This window comes from Rhinoderma darwinii, chromosome 6 (genome assembly GCF_050947455.1).
Source record: "Rhinoderma darwinii isolate aRhiDar2 chromosome 6, aRhiDar2.hap1, whole genome shotgun sequence".
NCBI lineage: Eukaryota > Metazoa > Chordata > Amphibia > Anura > Rhinodermatidae > Rhinoderma > Rhinoderma darwinii.
The window spans coordinates 80,497,626-80,521,945 of record NC_134692.1 but is presented as its reverse complement, the minus strand read 5'-3'; the positions used below and the strand labels follow the sequence as shown (position 1 = coordinate 80,521,945).

At 38.8% G+C, this 24,320-nt stretch overlaps 1 protein-coding gene across 1 annotated transcript in view; it reads right to left on the bottom strand.

Moving 5' to 3' along the window:
• Positions 1–3,575: 3,575 nt before the first annotated feature.
• Positions 3,576–24,320, bottom strand: part of CAVIN2 (caveolae associated protein 2) — an 86,089-nt gene continuing 65,344 nt past the window's right edge. The window contains exon 2 of the mRNA XM_075829972.1: positions 3,576–5,565. Coding sequence (XP_075686087.1) covers positions 4,786–5,565 — 780 coding nt within the window. The 3' untranslated portion in view covers positions 3,576–4,785. The remainder of the gene's footprint in view (positions 5,566–24,320) is intronic.

Below are 24,320 nucleotides of genomic sequence, written 5' to 3'. Positions count from 1 at the left end.
GTTTGACATCACTAGTGTACAGCAAGTTTGGTCCATCTGTATGTGGTATGATAAACAATGATAACAGTGCACTAAAGTCAATCTACTATGCACTATTTAGCAACTCTTAGAAAAAGGTTTAAGTCTACAACAGATAAATATAAGCAAGATTAATACTTTAATTTTCAGATAATCTTAATTCAGTGTTTCACTACCGGTATGGTTAGCTCTTGAACTATTTTAATTCTTGTGTTTATACATTTTGGGGCTGACACAAAAAGGTAATTCGATTAATACAATGCAAATGCAATGAGCTGGTTTAAATTACAGTCTGTTCACATCCCGCTCGGGTATTTTTTTGCAGTATCCTGTTGAGTTCAAAAGCGTGGTAGAGTATGCTTTTCAATACAATCGAAAAAATAGGTATACCGACCAAATAGATGCCAAAGGGAAACTGTTTTTCCATGTATCAAGTTGATGAAAGCCTCGTTAGATGTATTTGTCAATATACACACCACACATAGTGCCCAAACGTGAAAAAGACCTTACAAACACTGATCACTGGGGGTTTGACCGCTGAGATCCACAAGAACACAAGTCCCCTGTGTGAATGGAGTGGTAGCTTGCTTTCATGACCACTCTCCATTCACTGTTTATAAGCTTGATGGACATAGCTGAGCACTGTACTTGGCTATCACCATCAGTCCCATAGATAGTAAATCGAGTGATGGAAACACATTCACACTACCGCTCCATTCACACAAGGGACGGAGGGACCCGCATTCTCATGATTGCTGGGGATCCCAATGGTCAGATTCCCAGAGATGAAACAGGTATCACTTATCCTTTGGATAGGTGATAAATGTTGTTTATGGGAAAATCCCATTTAGCATTTAAGAGATGTGCACATCCCAATACATTATGCTCCATTTTATTAATTTGATGAATTTTATTATATTTATATTATATCAATACAGTACTTTTAATATTAAGTATTATTATGACATTTATTTTAGCAGTTATTAATATATATATTCTTTAACAAATACAACATCAATTTACTCTACATCATTCAGACTGTTTCTTTTCAGCTTTTCAACTTTCTAGATAAAAGTAGAAAGCAATTGGTGAAGTTGCTAGTGATAGGTGAAGTAACGTGAATAACAAAAACAGGAATATTTTATTACAATTTGGTTTAGCATATTTGTCTATGCAGCGTTGGCATTTGATTATTTACCTGAACTATAATCCAAAAAGCAGTTAGTATGGTTTTTAATTGCTTTATGAAATTGCCTTAGTTACATAATTACATAGTTGAAAAAAGACACAGGTCTATCAAGTCCAACCTATAATCCTACTGTATTAATCCAGAGGAAGGCAAAACTCCCATGAGGTTGATGCCAATTGCCTCATTAGGGGAAAAATTCCTCCCGGACTACAAATATGGAAATCAGAATACATCTCTGGATCAACGTCCCATCTCCAGAATTTAGTACTCCTAACCTGTAATATTATATTTTTCAAGAAAGGAATCAAGGCCCTTCTTAAACTTGTTCAATGAATCAACCATCACAACATCCTGTAGCAGAGAGTTCCATAGTCTCACTGCTCTCACAGTAAAGAATCCCCGTCTGTGATGGTGGTGAAACCTTCTTTCCTCTAGACGTAGGGGATGCCCCCTTGTCCTTGTTACAGGCCTAGGTGTAAAAAGATCATTAGAAAGATCTGTAGTCTGGTACTACCTAGTTATATATTTGTACATTGTAATGAGATCGCCTCTAAGCCGTCTTTTTTCTAAACTGAATAGCCCCAAGTTTGATAACCTTTCTTGGTACTGCAATCTGTCCATTCCCTTAATTACCTTGGTCGCCCTTCTTTGCGCCCGTTCTATTTCAGCCATGTCCTTCTTCTACTCAGGTGCCCAGAATTGTGCACAATATTCCATGTGTGGTCTGACTAGTAATTTGTATAGAGGCAAAACTATGTTCTTGTTACGAGCATTTATACCTCTTTTGATGCATCCCATGATTTTATTTGCCTTGGCATTAGCTGCCTAGCACTGGTTGCTAAAAGTAAATGTACAGTCCACGAATATCCCCAAATCTTTTTCAGTAGTAGTTTTACCCAGTGTTTTACCATTTAATGCATAATTGTAAAATTGGTTTCCCTGGGCCCAAGTACATAACCTTACATTTATCCGCATTAAACCTCATTTCCCATTTCTCTGCCCCAACCTCCCGCGTCCCCAAATCCCTCCAAAGAAGAGCTAAAATCAGCTATAAGGCCCACAAATTGCAATAAATTTCTGTAGGCAAATTCCATGAGGGTGCTCTTGAGTGAAAAGTAGCTGGCGTAGACTTGACTTTCTGGGGCATGGATAGCCAGAGATGGCCCTAATTTATTAAAGGCGTACACCTCTTAACCTTCTATGGGCATCTTACTCCAGCGCTCTTTAAGTCTGCTGTATGAAGTGCCAGTCTAATAATTCCCCCTAAGAGCCCATATACCTTTATGCTTTTTAGTGCATTCAGTTTTTTATAATAAAGTAATTTAAATGATTACCTTGCATAACCTATTTGAAGATGTAATTTAACCATCTCTCTTTTAAAGTTTCTGTAAAAATAACTTGCAAACACATTTTTTAATCATCACACATACTTCCACCATTAAAATAATATATTCCCATTTTATTTAATGTTCCAAAGCTTCTACTAGTAATCTTCCGTGGATATAATCTTTTCTATACAACCAACAGCAATATATAAACATATATATTTTTATCATATAGGTGCGTTACTAAAATAATCAAGTGTACAAAGTGGAGTGAAGGTGCAATGCTATGTAGGTCCCTAGGAATATTAATACATAGTGCTAAAAAAATACAGAAAATATTTTTGCTTGTAACATTTAATACTTGAATATGTATTTTTCCCCATTTTTTTATAATGTAAATACGAAAAAAGCTTGAAGCCATTGAATGAATACATAAAACAAATATATAAAGCATTATTTGAAAATGTTAGGATTATATACTTGAATATTGTCAACTTTCTTATCTTTCGGTTACTATTTTCATATTGTTATACCTGCAGCAATTATATTTTTAGTAGTGTTAAATGGAGGAGGTATAGATGGAAATGGAAGGCCACTGCTCCCTTGCTCACTAGAATTAAGAAAACATACACAATACGTTACTAGAAAATAAAAGACTATTTAAACAAAAGACCCCTTTAAATGGTCTTAGTCCCCATAAATCTATCTGGAGCCTTTTCAACATATATACTGCAGACACTAATAAGAGTTTCCTGCAACCAAAACATATTTTTGATATATTAGTGGATATTAAAGGGGTTTTCCAGCCAATAAAAATTGATGGCCTATCCTCAGGTTAGGCCATCAATAGCTGATGGGTCGGGGTCCGACTCCCCAGATGCCCGCCGATCAGCTGTTTTGAAGGGGGTACAGTGCTCAAACAAGCGCTGCTTCCCCTTCATTTCTTCTTGAACACTGTGAATCATTGACACGTATTTAGCGGCAATTCACAGGTATTGCAGCCTTTTCTCCCATTGAAGTGAATGGAAAAAAAGCTGCAATACCTGTGAATTGCCACTAAATGCGTGTTGACGACTCACAGTGAACAAGGAGAAATGAAGGGGAAGCAGCGCCCATACGAGCGCTGTGGCCACTTCAAAACGGCTCATCGGCGGGAGTCCCGAGATTCGGACCCCGACCCATCAGCTATTGATGGCATATACTGAGGATAACCCATCAATTTTTATTGGCTGGAAAATTCCTTTAAGTTTAGAATAAGTTTTCCCCTTTCCAAATATTAGGGTTATTAATATCATATGTCAACCCTAATAACTAATAAATAGTAATGGTCATTGGCAGGCATGTGGCATATCCACCTAGCACTCTTTTCCATTATTTGCTTAAAGAAAACGTGCTCATCATGTGTGCCCATGTATACATAAAATGAAAATGTAACTGTCTTAGAATATACTGAAAAAAGAAGAAAGAAAAATGCCTTTATTTCATAGAATGATTTTATTATAGTGTTAGTGTAGCATTATTAGGACACAATTTATTTTACTATCTATATGAAAAATTGGTGTTCCCTAAAACATTGGTCCCATATGTTGTAATGAGATAAGTCAGATTGGCACACACGGCGACATTGAGACCTAGTCTAAGTAACCTAAATATATAAAATATACAGATAACATATTAGGTCATCCAGTCTAATATCTCTCTCTCTCTCTTTCTCTCTCTCTCTCTCTATATATATATATATATATATATATATATATATATATATATTCATTTTTACTTTCTTTAATGCCCCATGAGGCAGTTATCATCTGTTTAGTAACAAAATAATGACTAGCCTTAAATTCCTATTATCTTATAGAGTGTATGTTTATAGGATAGATAGATAGATAGATAGATAGATAGATAGATAGATAGATAGATAGATAGATAGATAGATAGATAGATAGATAGATAGATAGATAGATAGATAGGTAACAGATTTATCCAAATTAACAAGCGAATGTGTTATTCTCTAGTGTTCCACTGCCGTTTAAAACAAATTACTTTTTATGAAAAAAGCAAAAACTTTTAACTTATCACTAGTCTACTGGGTAATGGACAGGGTCCTTTACCTAAACACATTACTACCCTCTAAACTAATCTAAAGATTAATGTTGCCTTTCCATCATATTAGCACACAATATTTTATAGGTATTCAAACATCTCTGTGCAAGTCACCACTTATAACCAGGTGACTGTATACTGAGACAACTTTTATGCAGTTTGGTCTATTTGGAGAGCAGTTGACTGTGTAGATGCTTCAAAAGATTCTTCATATTCCTCAGGCTTTGGCTTGTACTCAGGGCTAAATGGGTTTTCATTTTCAAAGTCTATTTCATTCTCCTCATCATCTTCAACAATCGATAACTCAATGTTTTTCCTCAAGTCTTGCTCTTCTTCTGTTTTAGGCTCTTTAGCTATTGAAACTTCAACAATTTGTACTTCCTCATTAGAAGGAAGTACCTCAGAAGGCTTCTCATCCATTGGGCTACCATTCTGAACATCCACAGCTTGTTCTTCTTCAGCATTACTTGGGGACTTAACCTCACCTTCCAGAGGAATTTCTTCATCATTAGATTTCTTCACGCTAAAACCTATTGGAACTTTAAATGATGAACTTTTTGAGGTTTTATTTTGGGATGGGGTGAAAGACTTTTTAATTTTTTCTCTTCTTTCTGGGGACACAATTTTAGTGCTGATCTTACTCATTTTCTTTTCAATATTTTGACGTGAAAATGCTTTCTTCAGACTGTCTACTTTCTTCAGACTGGATCTTTTCATTTTCTCAGCTCTGCTTGGCTCAAATTTTTCATCCAAACTGTCATCATGGCCATCATCCTCATGATTAATTTCATCATCTGAAGAAAGGTCAATTGTATGCATGGTCTCCTCCTGAGACTTGTTAGGGTCAGTGAGATCTTCTGGACCTTCTGTTATACTGGGAACAGGTGTTGGTTCTTTCACAAAGACACTTGCAGGGATTTCATTTTCTTCCTTTATGGAAGGAAGAGATTGCAATTAGAACTAGTGCAGCCTACACAAACATACAAAATATTCAGGCTTTAAAGCAAGTGAAGATTAATTTACAATGTGATTTTTTTCATCTAGACACTATAAAAGCTTAAGCAATAATAGAACAAATGTTACATTTTAAGATATTAAACATATAATTTCAGTAGAAAAAGCAATTAACATGAAGAAAATGGAATACCTTAAATCATTGTTCACTAAGAGCAATTGATTATTTAAAGAATTATATCCCTCCCATCAATTTCTATGATGGAGTTCACATAACAAAATACAAGGCTGACTTTGTTATTTGTGGAGCTTCTTGAAGGCTCGAATAACTAATTAAAACAGAGTAAAGAAAATATAAAATGTGCACTGAGAATCCAACTATTCGGTTATTCTTAATTAATTATTTAGTTAATGCAAAACAACGGAACTTATTACTGACAGCTGGACAAAGAAATTAGTAGAGAACTGTTAAAATATAAAGATTAGGTTGGAGAAAAGTAATTATTGAAGGGGTTTTACCCCAGAATTGCCTTATTACATGTCACAGAAGATTGATTGGTAGGGATCTAAATGCTGGGATCCCCACTGACATCAAACATGGGTTGTTTTTTGTGCTTCCCTCCAGTGGAGAGCATGAAGTGTGTGATTGGGGACTCTCCGTGAAATTAATAGGAACTATGAGAAGTGTAGAGTGACCTTTATAAACAGTCTAAATTTATCGAGAAATGTATCACATTGTACCAAACATAAATAAAATGTGTTTTAATTCACTATTATTTATAGTAAATTCATTATTTATATAGTGCCTCAAAGATGACAGCCTTTTGCAATGAATATCACACCAGTTCCTGCCTTATTGGAGCTTATTATGTGACATTCCTATTACCATTACCATGGGTAGATAGACATATATAAGCTAATAAAGATTATTTATTCCTGAAGACTTTTTCAAAGTTAATGTCCATTCAGTTTTATTGATTAGGTGTAAGTAAAAGATAAATAATGTGTTTGTTCTTTTTTTTAACTTTTTGTAACTACTTCTTTTTGAAAACTTCCCAGGGTCAGCTACATTACAGACTGTGTGTGTGTGTGTGTGTGTGTGTGTGTGTGTGTGTGTGTGCTTTACAGTAGCTACGATGAATCGAATATGAGTACAGTCCTGTCCCCTAGGAACCAGGAAGTAATGACGAGATGCATACAGAGCCTTATCTGTGTGTATGGTGTTGCTACCCTGTCTTATCTGGGCATCCAGCGGTATAATACTATAATAGGCCTGTTATTAAATCCCCCACACTCTGCTGACCCCACCCCAATCTACACAGAAAAACTGACAAGTAAGCGTACTTTTGCACCAGTCAATCCTGGCAGTCAAAACAAGCGCTGATTAACCCCTTAGTGACCACTAATACGCCTTTTTACGTCGGTCACTAATGGGCTTTAGGCTAGGCTGACGCCTTTTCACGTCAGCCTAGTCTAAGTCCTGCACGGGTCTCCCGTGCAGGCAGGAGCCGGGGCTCTGCTGTCTGATGACAGCTGAGCTCCTACTCCAATGCCCGCGATCGACGTTTACTTCGATCGCGGCCGTTTAACCCGTTAAATGCCGCCGTCAATAGCGACCGCGGCATTTAACTTTGTTTACCAAGGGAGTGAGCTCCCTCTGTCACCCATCGGCGGCCCGCGAATGCAATCGCGAGTCTCCGATGGGGTGTCATGGCAGCCGGGGGCTTGATAAAAGCCTCCAGGTCTGCCCTGGACATATGCCTGTTAGGACGCGCCGGAGGCACGTCCTAACAGATTGCCTGTCAGATTTACACTGACAGGCAATAATGCTCTGGTATACGAAGTATACCAGAGCATTATAGCAGCGATCGGAATATAGCACAGTAAAGTCCCCTAGTGGGACTAATAAAATAAGTCATCAAAGTGAAATAAAGATTATTAATAAAAAGTACAGTAAAAAAATAAATAAAACCATTTTTTTCCATAAAAAGTGGTTTTATTTAGTAAAAGTGTAAAAAAAAAAAAAGTACACATATGTGGTATCGCCGCGACCGTAATGACTCCATTAATAAAGTTAATATGTAATTTAAACCGCAAAGTGAACACCGTAAAAAAAAAACGCAAAAAACCATGGCGAAATTGCAATTTTTTTCCATTGCCCCCCAAAAAAGTCATAATAAAAATGAATCAATAAGTCCCATGCACCCCAAAACAGTACCATTCAAAACTACGTCTTGTCCCGCAGAAAACAAGCCCAAAAAAACACTATATTGATGGAAAAATAAAAAAATTACAGCTCTTAGAAAGCGACGATGCAAAAACAAATAATTTTAGTTCAAAAGTGTTTTTATTGTGCAAAAGTCGTAAAAAAAATAAAAAAAACTCTACATATGTGGTATCGCCGTAATCGTACCGACCCATAGAATAAAGGTAACATGTTATTTACGTCGCACAGTGAACGGCGTCAATTTAAAAACGCATAGAACAATGGCGGAATTTCAGGGGTTTTTTATAATCCCCCCCAAAAAAGTTAATAAAAATGTGCTATTAAAAAGCACAACTAATCCCGCAAGTCCTCATACAGCTATGTAGACGAAAAAATAAAAAGGTTATAGCTCTTTGAATGCGACTATAGAAAAACGAATAAAATAGCTTGGTCATTAGGGCCTAAAATGGGCTGGTCACTAAGGGGTTAAGGAGACAAATTGTTGATCGGCAATTGTTGATCGGCACTTGTTTGCTAAATTCACAGGGAGCTATGTATGGTGTTGCTATCCTGTCTTATCTGGGCCTTCAGAGGTATAAGGCTGGGTTCACACGTGGCGGAATTTCACTTGAATTCCGCTGCGGACACTCCGCAGCGTTAATCCGCAGCGGAGCCGTTTCTCCATTGACTTCCACTTTAATTTAGCAGTGTTCGTTTAGACGATGCGTAAAATTCCGCTGCGGAGCATAGGCTGCGGAGCGGAATTTGGTGTCCGCAGCACGCTCTGTCTGTTGCGGAGCAGTGGCGGACTGGTTGCGGACTCATGGCGGAATTTCTCCATTGACTTCAATGGAGATTCTAAATTCCGCAATGAAGTCCGCAGCTGTCATGCACATGCTATGTGTGCTGCGGATGCGTCTTGCTTTTTTAACATGACATTTCTTCATTCTGGCTGGACCTATGTATTTCTAGGTCTACAGCCAGACTGAGGAAGTCAATGGGGCTCCCGGAATTATGGGAGCGTTGCTAGTAGACGTCAGTAAATAGTCACTGTCCAGGGTGCTGAAAGAGTTAAGCGATCGGCAGTAACTGTTTCTGCACCCTGGACAGTGACTACCGATCACAATATACATCAACCTGTAAAAAAAATAGAAGTTCATACTTACCGAGAACTCCCTGCTTCTGTCTCCAGTCCGGCTTCCCAGGATGACGTTTCAGTCTAAGTGACGGCTGCAGCCAATCACAGGCTGCAGCGGTCACATGGACTGCCGCGTCATCCAGGGAGGTAGGGCTGGATGCCGAAAGAGGGACGCGTCACCAAGACAACGGCCGGTAAGTATGAAATTCGTTTACTTTCACTAGGGAAAGTGCTGTCCCTTCTCTCTATCCTGCACTGATAGAGAGAAGGGAAGCACTTTTTCCGCAGTCCGCAGCAGCTAGTCCGCATCAATTTACTGCACATTTTGGGCAGATCCGCAGCGTAATCCGCAACCCGAATTAGGTGCGGCATTGATGCGGACAGTTGCGGAGGAAATCCGCCACGTGGGGGCATGCCCTAATACTATAATAGGCCTGTTATTAAATCCCCCACACTCTGCTGACCCCACCCCATTCTACACAGAAAAACTGCCAAGTAAGGGTACTTTTACACCGGTCAATCCTGGCAGTCAAAACAAGCGCTGATTAAGGAGACAAATTGTTGATCGGCGCTTGTTTGCTAAATTCACAGGGAGCTATGGATGAGGTTGAGCGATTTTTACTATGATCGCTTGTCCCCATGCATTTCTATAATTTGGCAGCACATTTCCCTGGTTACATAGGGAGATGTGCTGACGACAACAATTTATTTTGTGCTGCATAAACAACACGATCAGCCGATGAATCATTTGCTCTTTCTCCGGCTGATCGTCGCCCTGTTTGCACAGGGCAATGATCGGGATCGATCGTTCATATAAACACTAGTTTGCCCAATCATTGGGCCCATGTTAAAGGACCTTAAGCTTCAGGGGACAGGAAGTGTCAGCCTGTAATGTTTGCCATAGTGGCCAATAAGAAAACTGGAATATTTCTGACTTTGGACATGTATAGTCACATTAAAAAAAATACCTACAAAATAAAAAAAGAGAATGGTCCCTCAAAAATGTTTTGTTGTTAGGACCTTGCTCAATCAGATGCGATTGCAGAGTCTGAAGTGGCCTAGTTCTCAGGTTCCCTTCAGCAATGCTGTAAATGAAATGTGCCTTACAAAATGTCAATTAAAATCAATATATCATCTGTGTAATGCAGGGATGAGATGGGAGCTCCAGAAGGAGAGCCTAACAAAGCATGTGCAAAGGGATTGTCTATAGCCGACAACCTCTGTAAAAAAAAAAAAAGTCAGGAAATTCTGATATAAATATTAATTCTTTACATTGCAAGATTAAGAAAAAATATTTTATTGGTTTGATTAATTTAACTTGAAATAAATAAATCTATTATTATTTTCTATATTAAAACTTGGTTAATTTATTCTGCACTTGGGTGCAGTATTTCAGAGTATATCCAACCATGACAAATAGTAAATTTAGCAGTAGAGTAGAAAATTAGATTATCTTGAGCTAGTACCTAAATTTAGGATACTCTTGTAAAGGCATGCTTTAGCATGAAAAGGTAGGGAGAACTCTAAATCAATGCTATAATAAAGAAACTTAGGTGATCTATAGACTTTCTAGTTAATCTAAGAGCAAATAATTGCTTCCAAAGAAAGATTATATTAGCCTTGGACATTTTAAATTGGGCAGAAATCACTACCTCCAATTATAATGAAAAGTCATTTTTGCATGTAGAAATAGTTAATTAGGTTGAAACATGATTTTGTTTAAGAAAGGTTCTTATTTTGGCGTCACAAAATTGTTTGAAAATATATTAGACCTGCTTAAAATGTATACTCATTTGCTGGTTTTCAACAATTACCAAAGAATTTCACATTTCAAGCATTGTCATGATTTGTTTCTAAATAGTAATTTATTTTGATGAAATTAAGAGATTAAGTTAACTATATTGTTTTATTTTTTTATAGCCAGGGCAACATCTACCATGAGGCGAGTTGAGCCTCTAGCCTCAGCCGGCACCCAGCAGAGTCTCAGAGGGGGCGGCATTACAGAGCTGCTGGCCGAGTTTCCCTACACTTATCAGCTGCAATATGTGCTGCCTCCATAAGAACATCATATCTCTGCTGTGCCACAATAATAACCCCCTCTGACCACTCCCCCCGCTCTCCACTCTCCTTTGGCCACCGTAATATGATCCTGCTCAGTGTCGGGACGGAGAGGGAGGCGCGAGGTGTCTACTCTGCACTTGAAGGGAAATCCTGCTATGATGGACTCACCAACGCTTGCTAGTGGTTTCCTCTGGTGTCTCCCTGCACATCCATATAGGCAGCAGCCTGCACAAAAGGTATGTGCGTAATGTATGTATGCACTGTATGTGTATAGTGTATATGTATTGTAGTATATAGTGTATGTGTAGCATGTAACGTATGTACTGTATGTATATAGTGTATATGTATGCATGTACTGTATGTGTATAGTGTATATGTATGTATGTATTGTAGTGTATATGTGGCGTGTATTGTATGTATGTGTAGTGTGTAATGTAGTGTATGTGTAGTGTCTAATGTATGTATTGTAGTGTATAGTGTATGTGTATCATGTAATGTATGTATGTACTGTATGTGTATAGTGTATGTGTAGCATGGTATGTATGTACTGTTTGTCTGTATTATATGTATGTGTAATGTATGTGTTGTAGTGTATAGTGTATGTGTAGTGTGTAATGTATGTGTTGTAGTGTATAGTGTATAGTGTATGTGTAATGTATAGTGTATGTGTAGTGTGTAATGTATGTACTGTACATTAGTTATTTGCCCTGCCATTCAGCAGTTTTCAATGACGCAGGCGGCGCGATTACATCATCACGCCACTTGCGTCATTCAGTTCCAGCAGACCTGTTCATTAGAGAGAATGCCTGCGTTGCTAGAGGACGGCATGGAAACGGGATCAGGTGAGTATGTAACGTTTGATTGTTTTTTTTAGTTAAAGGGGTTGTCCATTACCGGACAACTGATGACCTATGACATCCGGACCCTGCACCAAACAGCCGCTCCGGTAGCCAGCGGGCATCGGATGTTACTGCCCATTATGTGATGTACAGAGCCCGAAGCAGATGGCTCTGTACATGGCATAGCGGCCGTGCTGCAGAGCTGCCACTCTGCTCCTATTCACTTGAACAGTACTGCAGCTCGGCCGCTATTTCTTGTCTGGAGCCAACTTCTTCCGGCATATACGTCCGGTGCCCATAGGCAGTCAGAGCGGCTTAACGGTGCAGGGTCTGGATGTCGGACCCCCACAGATCATGTACTGATGACCTATCCGGTGGATGTCACCAATTGTCCGGTAGTGGACAATCCCTTTAACAGTGTGAGTGGCATTATCTACAGGGGCTTTATCTACAGGGGGCTCTATAGAGCAATTTCTACAGTATACTACAATAACCATTGTTCTAAAAATCCAATGATAACAATATGAGAAATATCTTTAATTAATAATCCATTAAAAAACAAGAACAGATGTACACAGACAATTAAAATCAACAGAGTAGTAGGACAATGGAGGACACAGCAGGTTTAAAATGTATGAATACAATGCCTGGGAGCAGTATATACTGACACAAATACAAAAATAGACATATATCCCAAATATTATAGTACAAAAAAGAAGAGTAGGATTTAGGCTATACACATGTATATAATAATACTCCAAAATTAATCATCACTCACAAACGTGTATGTTTTTAGGTAGGTCACTAAATGATAGAATATGCACAATTAGTTGTATATTGAAGTAGTACTTAGTATCCATATCACATTGGTTTGTTACTACTGCATATGTACCTTCTGTTGTCAATATCTGTTTATAGGTTGTCAATATCTAAAGAAGACCCTATTTAAATGGGGCACTGTGTGTGTGTGTGTGTGTGTGTGTGTGTGTGTGTATGTGTTTGTGACACAGTGTATGGTGCTATTATATTCATGGGCACAGTGTATGGTGCTATTATATTTAGGAGCATAGTGTGTGGCACTATGAGAATTGTATCTTTTATGTTTGAAAGGTGAGAAGTTGAAAGACATCTGAGTGGCAAACTGCAGAAATGGGATGTGGTCGGGAGATGTCACCATAGAGTTCTGGACCGGATGGAGAAGAAAAGAGAAAAAGAACGGCTAGAATCTGAGAAGTCGTCACCTGTGAGTCACTCAATGTAAATGTTTATTCTTCCTCTAATCAGTACTGTAGTTACTGTATAAACTGCAGCGAGATGATGGGTGGTATGATTTTTTTTGTAAAACAGCAACTCCCAGCATATCCTTACCATTGTTCAGGCCATGCTGGGAGCTGTAGTTTTACGCTGTACAAACCTATATGGCAGGGGTTAAACTGAATTTGCAAATGATCTCTGTACTGAGCTGTATTTATGCTGATACTATATATATGTACTGAGCTCTGTTCTGGTGTTGTATTTATGTACTGAGCTTGGTTCTGGTGTTGTATATATGTACTGATATTGGTTCTGGTCTACTAAATGTTGTACTAAATCAAATCTGTAGTTCCTCTGTTCAAGGGATAGGAAAACATTTACCTAAATAGAAACCCGGTGGCAACAGATCCACTACAAACAAGTTCTAAGTAAGGCTAGATTGGAAAAAAAACCCTCATGAGCAATACTGGAAATGTTTAAAAAGAATTGTCTCCAAAAATATATGTCTCGGCTTGGAGGACAGGTTTAATGTCAATTAAGTAAATGATAAAAAACTGTAACCTAGAGACAAGGAATGCTGTTACTGTCTGCTACCTAACAACTAAATATATCCAACAGTGCATATTAGGGCTCAGAAGTTATGATGTCTCCAATGATTTATTATGCAGAACACAATGACCATTAGCTGTGAATTCAATAAGAGCTGCATAAGGCTGGGTTCACACGTGGCGGAATTTCACTCAAATTCCGCTGCGGACACTCCGCAGCGTTAATCCACAGCGGAGCCGTTTGTCCATTGACTTACACTTTAATTTAGCAGTGTTCGTTTAGACGAGGCGTAAAATTCCGCTGCGGAGCATAGGCTGCGGAGCGGAATTTGGTGTCCGCAGCATGCTCTGTCTGTTGCGGAGCAGTGGCGGACTCATGGCGGAATTTCTCCATTGACTTCAATGGAGATTCTAATTTCCGCAATGAAGTCCGCAGCTGTCATGCACATGTTATGTGTGCTGCGGAGCCGTCTTGCTTTTTTAACTTGACATTTCTTCATTCTGGCTGGACCTATGTATTTCTAGGTCTACAGCCAGACTGAGGAAGTCAATGGGGCTCCCGTAATGACGGGAGCGTTGCTAGGAGACGTCAGTAAATAGTCACTGTCCAGGGTGCTGAAAGAGTTAAGCGATCGGCAGTAACTGTTTCTGCACCCTGGACAGTGACTACCGATCACAATATACAGCAACCTGTAAAAAAATATAAGTTCATACTTACCGAGAACTCCCTGCTTCTGTCTCCAGTCCGGCTTCCCAGGATGACGTTTCAGTCTAAGTGACGGCTGCAGCCAATCACAGGCCAATAACAGGCTGCAGCGGTCACATGGACTGCCGCGTCATCCAGGGAGGTCGGGCTGGATGCCGAAAGAGGGACGCGTCACCAAGACAACGGCCGGTAAGTATGAAATTCGTTTACTTTCACTAGGGAAAGTGCTGTCCCTTCTCTCTATCCTGCACTGATAGGGAGAAGGGAAGCACTTTTCCCGCAGTCCGCAGCAGCTAGTCCGCATCAATTTACTGCACATTTTGTGCAGATCCGCAGCAGAATCTGCAACGCAGATTCTGTGCGGCATTGATGCGGACAGTTGCGGAGGAAATCCGCCCCGTGTGGTCATGCCCTAATAGCTGCAGAGAGTTGGTCTGCATTTTAATAACTTAAGTTTGATTTCAAAGCTAATAAGATAAAAATATCATAAGTAAAGCATTGAAATCGCCTTTGATTCAGCCAGGAAATTAATGGAATTCCAAAATATACTTTAAAATGTTTTACTCCTGTACATTATTATTAGGATTAGCACATGAAACACTTGTTTACTGCACATTTCTAAAGATAACTAATGTTTTGTAAGTCAGAGAAACAAATTATATTTTTAGTTCAAAGCAAATGACTAAGAAATTCAAAGACAGAAAACGAAAAACTATATAAAAGCCAGAATCCCATATGAAGGTGAAACTTTTTCTACCCGGGCCCCACCAGTCAATTGGTGGTAATTCCGGGGTTTCACCAGCAATGAAATACTACTGAACAGCGCCCATATTACCACCGTAGCAGCAGCAAACAAATACCACTGCAAAGCGCCCATATCACCCCCGGCAGCGCCAACCAAATACAAATATTCAATGTACATAATATTTCCTAGAAGTACCAAATATGAAATAAAAATTAACACCACTGTGCAGCACAATATACATCCCCAGCAGCGCCAAACATCACAGTGCAGCACAAAATACCTAGCAAGAAGCGCCAAACAAATACCACAGTGCAGCACAACATACCTCCCCACCAGCGCCAAACACTACAGTGTAGCACAAAATACCTCACCAGAAGAGCCAAACAAATAACACAGCACACAAGGATATGTTATAACATTATGATGGCCACAGGTGCGACCTCTTGGACCCCCGCTGATCCTAAGAATTAAGGGGTGGAAGTCCCTTTGGCCTTTTTCCTGCGCAGCTGGTCACCTACTGTGCACAACTGCAATACAGCTCCATTCAAGTGAGTGCTTGAGAAGGGAAAAACTGGCGCTCCTGTCTGTTCATTCTGAAGAATGCAGTTGGATCCCCACCGATCAACAAGAGATGGCACATCCTAATGAGGAAAAACCCCTTTAGCTACTTATGGGAAAAAAGATTATTGCCACACAAATACTGAGCCACATTAGTTACAGTACGGGCAGAGCCTGCAGTTCTGCTATAACATATCTAGAAATTTACTCATATGCCTCTTACTCCAATTAGAATTGTTTGCAGTATGTAAAATCAAGTACTAGAGGGCTGGATATGATTATAAAAAAATTGAAAAATAGTACAAACAGACCCAGCTAGGTCATATGCTCCCTTACAGATTATTTCCTTGAGATTATTTCAAAACCACAATTCTGGAGTTAGAATTTATAAGCTGAGAATGTGAGATGACTGCTGGTCAATCAACTGCCTATTTTTTTGTTATATATGTCATACTTTTAATTTGTGACATAAATTTCCATAGGAATATAATTTCTGTATGACAAGTTCAGTGGCCTTGATATGTATGAAGTCTTTATATTCCCCGTTGTGCTCATTTACACAATACCTCAAGTATTCTTATATTATTCCTACATCATAGAATAAAATGTGAAAAAACAATTAGAATTCTGTAAATATCTGCCCTTGGTAAAGAACGGAACTGTGCACATCTCCTCATTCAGATATCACATTTTCAATTAGGAAGTAGATGGTTTGCAGGTAATTGCTATTATTTTTTTTACCACTTTCTGTTCATCACGTCAGCTTGAAAAAACAGTAATCTCGTTCTCGCATCCTAAATTCTTTCACATTAAGGAGGCTCTGTCACCAGAGTCTCAAATCCCTATCTCCTATTGCATGTGATCGGCACTGCAATGTAGATAACAGTAACGTTTTTGTTTTTTTAAAACGTACAGTTTTGGCCAAGTTATGAGCTATTTTATATATATGCAAATGAGGTTTGAAATGTACAACTGGGCGTTTATTTTCCGTTATGTCCAACTGGGCGTGTATTGTGTTTTTAACTGGGCGTGTTTACTTGTATGACGCTGACCAATCAGTGACCAGTCAGCGTCATATACTCCTCTACATTTATTTACACAGCAGCGATGTGCAGCCACATACACAGAGATTAACGTTAATCATGTGTCCTGATAATGAATACACATGACCATCCAGACTGGACGTCATGTGTATTCAGAATCCTGACACTTCTGACTCTTTTCTTTGAGATTTCTAGCAAGGGAAACAAAATCTCGCGAGATTACGGAGGTAAACGAGATTTTGTTTCACTTGCTGGAAATCTCACAGAAAAGAGTCAGAAGTGTCAGGATTCTGAATACACATGACGTCCAGGCTGGATGGTCATGTGTATTCATTATCAGGACACATGATTAACGTTAATCTCTGTGTATGTGGCTGCACATCGCTGCTGTGTAAATAAATGTAGAGGAGTGTATGATGCTGACTGGTCACTGATTGGTCAGCGTCATACACGTAAACACGCCCAGTTAAAAACACAATACACGCCCAGTTGGACATAACGAAAAAAAAAACGCCCAGTTGTCCATTTCAAACCTCATTTGCATATATATAAAATAGCTCATAACTTGGCCAAAAGTTATAATTTTTAAAAAAACAAAACGTTACTGTTCTCTACATTGCAGCGCCGATCACATGCAATAGGAGATAGGGGTTTGAGAATCTGGTGACAGAGCCTCTTTAACTATAACAGAACTTGACAGGAAGCAAAGACTAAAATCTCTTTTATACTTCTGTTACAATGTTCTTATTGTATAGTATAGTAGATTAGTAAGAGTAGAAGAAATATAAACATTTGTAAATCATATTGTTCATGACCAAAATGAATTTAAAATAAATAAATAAACAAAAATAAATAAACCTAAATGAATGTATTGAAGAATAATCAGCAGTTCACTATTACATCCCAATTATTAGCACAAAGCTTTGTGAATCAAGCAGTGAAGCTGTAGAAACGTTACATTTCCTGCACTTTCCCTCTTAACCTGTCTGCCACTTTTAGATACCGGCTCAACTAGAGTGCATAGTTATTTATTCAGAGAGTATGTCAGATCAGGGAACTACTCTGCCCAACTAAAAAGTTGACATGATGCTGACTACGCTATTGCGTCAGTGAAACGGAAACGCAAAAAATTGAAACTTAACGGAACAGAAACAAACGGAAACTAACTGCAACGGAAGAATTACCATGGAAATTAATTGAACGGAAGCTATAGTTTCATTTCATCTGTTCCTCTGACGGAATGGATGAGCGGAACCTCCAAACGGAACCTGCCGGTGATGTGAACAGGAATCTCTTCTATTTGAATTTTATTACTTCTGTAACAACTAAGGCATATTGCACATAGAAAGTAGGTATGCATTTAATAGTGAAATATATAAACAATTGACTACATTGTTATCCATTGTGTACATTCTTCATAACAATAAGCCATTGTGTAAAACTGTCAGGCAGATATTTTCTGCTGATTAAATACTGGGTGTGAGAAGTTAACCACTACTTGTTAAGGATATTAATTTCTTTTTTTCTAGTCAGCTTATCCTTTTACATTTAACCTTAAAAGCTATGTACACCTTTGAAAGGGATTTTATTTATTTTTTATTTTTCTTAATAAAAAGGTTAATCAGTGTGTTTGGTGAAACGTTATAATTAGTTTTTATTAAAAATAATTTTTACTTTTTGAGATACAGCTGCTCTGTATTCTGAATCCATCAGTCCAGCATTATGAACTTAGATGTGATGGATAACAGGTGGATCCCGCTTTCACTGAACCGCGGATCTGACGGAAATAGTATTTTGCAAACGATATATAGGGAATACAGAGCTGCTGAAATTTTAATAAAAAATAATTTGAAAGTTGCACCAATCACACTGACCTTTTTATAAAAAAAAAATCCCTTTCAAATGTTTACATAGCCTTTAAAAATATTGTCTCATTTAGAAAAGCCATTTTAGGTGCACTATTAAGAAATTCTTTGTTAACAGAGGGGAGTTCCCAGTCAAAGGGGTTATCTCACAAACACATGTGTGATCACTTTTGTCCGACCACTGGGGCCCCCAGTGATGAGGAGAATGGGGGACTGAAAGTCCCGGAAGTCCCATTGAAATGAATAGAGCGCTGGCCGAGCATGCGCACCATGCACTCATGGAGCACTTCGGGTGACATTTGGTCCCCCATTCTCCTCAATGCTGGGGTCCCATCGTTTGGAGCCCAAGCAATCAAACATCTATTCCCTTTCCTGTAGATATGGGATACATGTGTTTTGTGGGAAAACCTCTTCAAGGACCCTCATCTATTAACCAGAGCAAAGAGCAGCTACAAAAAGTGTCTGTAGCGTTGGAGGACCCAGCTCATCCATGTATTACTTTGAACACTTGCTGCCAGATTCCAACACAGTTTACAGCTGATTGCTGGGGGTCCCCGTAGCAGGACATTGTGCGATATTGTTGGGGACTTTTCTAACAAAAAGCTATTGTCCAAAGTGAACTACCCCTTTAATGGAGAAAAAAAAGTATGCAATATTTCCATACCAGTACAGCCACAGGAAAAAAAAAGTAGTATTTGTAATGTTCCTCAACCTTTTATTTACATTTAAATTGTGAAATATTGAAAGAGGAATATAGCTTTAAACTCATACACTGAAATACAATGGTGTTTTCTGGCCCTTGGGAAATATGGGCTGCTCTCTACTGAAATATTGGGCTCATACAATACCTGTCTATACATTAATAATCTAGTCCTATGATTATTTTTCTTTGCACATCAGTATTCTATAAACAGGTCCTTATTAGGCCTCATGCACACGACTGTAACTATGTGCATGGTCCGTAATTACGGCACTGACGGCCCGAGGAGTGTCATCCGTGGGCTGTCCGCAATCATGGGCCGTGCACACACAAGAATACATTGAGTTTAATGAGCCCGGACTGCAAATGCGGCCCGTAAAATGACATGTGCTATTTTTTTTTTGCAGTCCAGGCTCTGGGCAATGCATGGACTGTAGAAACCACGGACTTGTGCACTGACCCATAGAATATAATGTGCCCTATACTATCCGCAATTGCAGATAGTATGGTGACTTAAATGCACAGTTGTGTGCATGGGGCCTTAGAACGCTACAGGTTGAGAAATGACAGGGACATTGATAAATATTCTGCTAATGAATCATGTGAACATATGATCAGATTTGATCAGGTTTTCTTTGGCAGTATTAGAGACTAAACCCACAACATCAATTATACTATATGGGCAAAAGTATGTAAACATCTCTCCTAATTATTCAGTTCAGGTGTTTCAGTCCCACCCAGTGTAAACAGGTGCATAAAATCCCACAGCTATGAAATCTCCAAAGACAAACATTAGTAGCAGTAGGATTTGTCGGGAAAAGCTCAGTGACTTTAGCCTTTGCCACAAGTCAGAGAAATTTCTAATCTGCTAGACTTGCCCCAGTCAACTGTAAGCGTTATTATTGTAAAGTGAAAGCGTCTAGAAATAAGCTCAGCCACAAAGCGGTAAACCACATAAACTCACAAAGCCAGGCCGTCAAGTGCTGAAGCACCTGACGCCTAGAAGTCGCCTATCTTCTGTTGTAACGCTCACTAGGAGAGTTCACAACTGCCCTTAGAAGTGACACCAGCACAAGGACTGTGTGTCGGGAGCTTCAAGAAATGGGTTTTCTCCTAGAATATAGTGTTTTATGCTGTATTAAATGTTGTTTTACAAATAAGATTGAGAAGTTAACTGTAAAGAATTGAGAAACTGCACATGTAAATAAATAAAATCACCTTGGATTTCTATGTGGTACATCTAGTGTAATATTTCATAGAGCTGGCAGAATGCACACTCTGTAATGGGATTTTTGGTATTAAATGCATGACAATATAGGATGAGTCTTCAGTTTAGAACCTTTAAGGCTTTCAGCAGATATGTGAAGATTCCCAGGACCATACTGAAAATAACTTCTATGAGTTGATCAGTGCTGGTGATGTGGCATGGTAAACCCAGCATAGTCCAGCATTTTCGGCATGTATAGAATAGGACTCTCATAATTCCTAGTTCTGGAAAAAGAAGGAACTTTCCTGCCTATTTAAAGAGGACATTATGTTCCACAGTCTGACTTCTCTACCAAAGGCAGCTTTCCTTTAGGCCTCATTCACACGGCAGTATTTTGGTCAGTATTTTGCTTCAGTATTTGGAAAACCAAAACCAGGAGGGGGTATGACATACAAGAGGTACAAATATTCCCATTATACTTTTTTCTTTTTTTAGGCACCTCTCCTTGTTTTGGCTTACAAATACTGACGCAAAATACTGACCAAAATACTGCCATATGAAAGTGACCTTAAAGAAAACAAAATGCATTTTAATTTTAGTGACCATCATATCACAATTTACAGTTTTCTATTTACAAAATATAGAAGATTATGTAGCAATACAATGAACCTCTTGGAATTAAAATTTTATTAATATAATACAATCAGAACAAACATTAAATACACAAAAGATAAGAAAATAAATTTTTAACTTTAAAGTTAAGAATTACATGTACAGTATACTACTTTGTAACATTTTCTGAAATGTAATTATTGTTAAAAGAACTACCATTGTTTATTTGCATGGTTTTGATAATAGTAGTACACAGTACTTTATAGAATTACTTTTAATATTAATATGACATGATTTTAATATTACAACCTATTTTTTACTTGTTATTGTTGTGAATCATTTAAGAATGCACCTAGCAATAAGCAGCAGAAGTGTATTGCTGCATTTAATGTATCAAATTTCAGCTCTAACTAAATAATAAAAATGTATTATATTTAACTTTGAGAGGAGTTTGGTGAGGGCTAAAATACATATACAGTATCTTCAGACTCCTGGCCTCAGTCACACGGCCCAATTACAGATCTGTTTTGTACGAAGCCATAGTAGGGCACCCATGGAGATACATGGGCCTTTACTGTATGTTTGCATGCCTAAAATGTCATTTATACGCATACAGAGAGTCGGATTCTGCACAAACATTAGAGAAAAAAATGGTGTCATATTTCATCGGATGCCATACAGTATGTACCGAGGTATTTTCCCCTAGAAGCATTATAGGGGAGAATACCTCTATACATATACCAGCCAACGGAGCCTGTAGGGCAGCACACATTTAACTCCATACTAGAGAGCTGTACAGTTTCGTGAACATTGAAATTGTATGCTTCAACTGTACAAGCCACCCGGCCAAAATCCACATCGCAAAACTGTGACAATTTGCGGTAAAACTGTGTGTGGCACTCTACCGCTGCATGTACGGGCACCCGATGTTATTAAGAATACTAGAAGTCATCTGTGCCCATTTTCTTTTGGACTGATCTGCAGCTTGCAATAGTCTTAATACTGAGAGTAGGGCACATTATTCCTTATATAATGCACTAATTGAAAAATTTTGTACATATAATTTAGCTCCATTGTACTCAAATTGATTACAAGAAGTTGGTCAGGTGTCATTTCATGCCTCTCTGTATGTGGATTTGGAATTGTTATGACCCATTAAAACAATAACGTATCTTCAAACAATATTAACCCCTAGGTTCACCAGGACGCAACTGCACGTCCTGGCGGGGGGGTACTTCCTGCACCTGGACGTACAGTTACTCAGACGTTCCCGTTGAGCATTGTCATACCAGACATTGTCTGGGAATCGGGAGGTCAGCAGACCCTGACAGCTGACAGTCCCCTGTAGCCGGTCAGCGGTCCGGCGATTTAGTCAATTAAACCCTTATATGCGGCGATCGATAGCTGGTCCTGATAGGCTTCCTGTCAGCGTTACACTGTTAGGCTGGGTTCACACGAGCATGTTACGTCCGTAACGGACAGAACGTATTTCGGCCGCAAGTCCCGGACCGAACACACTGCAGAAAGTCGGGCTCCGAGCATCATAGTTATGTACGATGCTAGGAGTCCCTGCCTCGCTGCAGGACAACTGTCCCGTACTGTAATCATGTTTTCAGTACGGGACAGTAGTTCCACGGAGAGGCAGGGACTCCTAGCATCGCACATAAGTATGATGCTAGGAGCCCGGCTCCCTGCAGTTTGTTCGGTCCGGGACTTGCGGCCGAAATACGTTCTGTCCACTACAGACGTAACATGCTCATGTGAACCCAGCCTTAGCGTCACACTGACAGCTATAATACATTACACTACATAGGTAGTGTAATGAATTATAGCTGAGATCAGTTTTGCAGGTGATTCACTCCCCTAGCGGGACAAAAAAGAAAAGTTAAAAAAATTTCTCAAAATGTAAAAATAAAAGTTATAAGATAAAAAAAACAAAAACTGCCTTTCTTCCTATAATAATTAATTTATTATAGGAAAAAATAAAAACGTTAAAAATAATACACATATTTTGTATCACCGCGTTTGTAACCACCCAAACTATAATGGTATTTTTTCTGCACAGTGAACACAGCAAAAAAATAAAAATAAATAAACAATGCAAGAATCAGTATTTTTTTTGCCCACCATCCCTCACAAAATATAGATTTTAAAATTGATCAAAATTTGCATGTACCCCAAAATAGTACCAATAAAAATTACAACTAAGATTTTATTGTGCTAATGCAGCAAAGCATAAAAAAAACTATATACATATGGTATCGCTGTAATTGTATCGACCTGCAGCATAAAGTAAAATTGTCATTTCTAGCCCATGAACACTTGAAACAAAAAAAGAATAAAAAACGTTGTCAGAATTTCTGGTTCCGGGTCACATTGCTTGCCAAAAAATGGAATAGCAGGTGATAAAAAAAATCGCATGTACCCCAAAATAGTACTAATAAAAACTACAAATTATCCTGCAACAAATAAGTCCTAACACAGCTCCAATGGATAAAATATATAAAAAAAGTTATGGCTCTCAGAGTGTAGCGACACAAAATGTGCACCTCTGGGGTCAAAATACTTAGTATACCCCTTAAAATGCCTTAAGGGGTGTGATTTCCAAAATAGGGGTCACTACTTTGGGGTTTGTTTTACTATTTGACCTTAGAGACCTGCAATTGTTGGCCAGTGCTGTAAACATCACCAAAATAGGCCTCAAATGCGCATGGTGCTCTTCCCTTCCGATCCCGGTCATATGTCCAGGCAAATGATAAATGCCTTGAGGGGTGTAATTTGGAAAATGGGGTCACTTCTTGGGGCTTCCACTATACTCTGGTACCTCAGTAGTTTTACAAATGCGACACGGCTCCCAAACACCAAACCAGCAGCTTCTGTATGCCAAATAATGGTCCTCCCCTTCTGAGCCTTGCAGCGTGTCCAAACATCCGTTTATGACCACATGTGGGGTATTGCAATACTTTGGAGAAACTGCTTTACAAATGTTAGGGTGCTTTTTTTACTGCAAAAGACCTGTGGAGTCAAATTGCTCACTATACCCCTAGATAGATTTCTTAAGGGGTGTGGTTTCCCAAATGGGTTCACTTTTGTGGTGTTTCCACTGTTTTAGACCCTCAGGGGCTTTGCAAATGCGACATGGCAGCCGAAAACCATTCCACCTAAATTTAAACTCCAAAAGCCAAATAGAGCTCTTTCCCTTCTAAGCCCTGGCGTTAGTACAAACAGCAGTTTATTAAAAAAAATAAA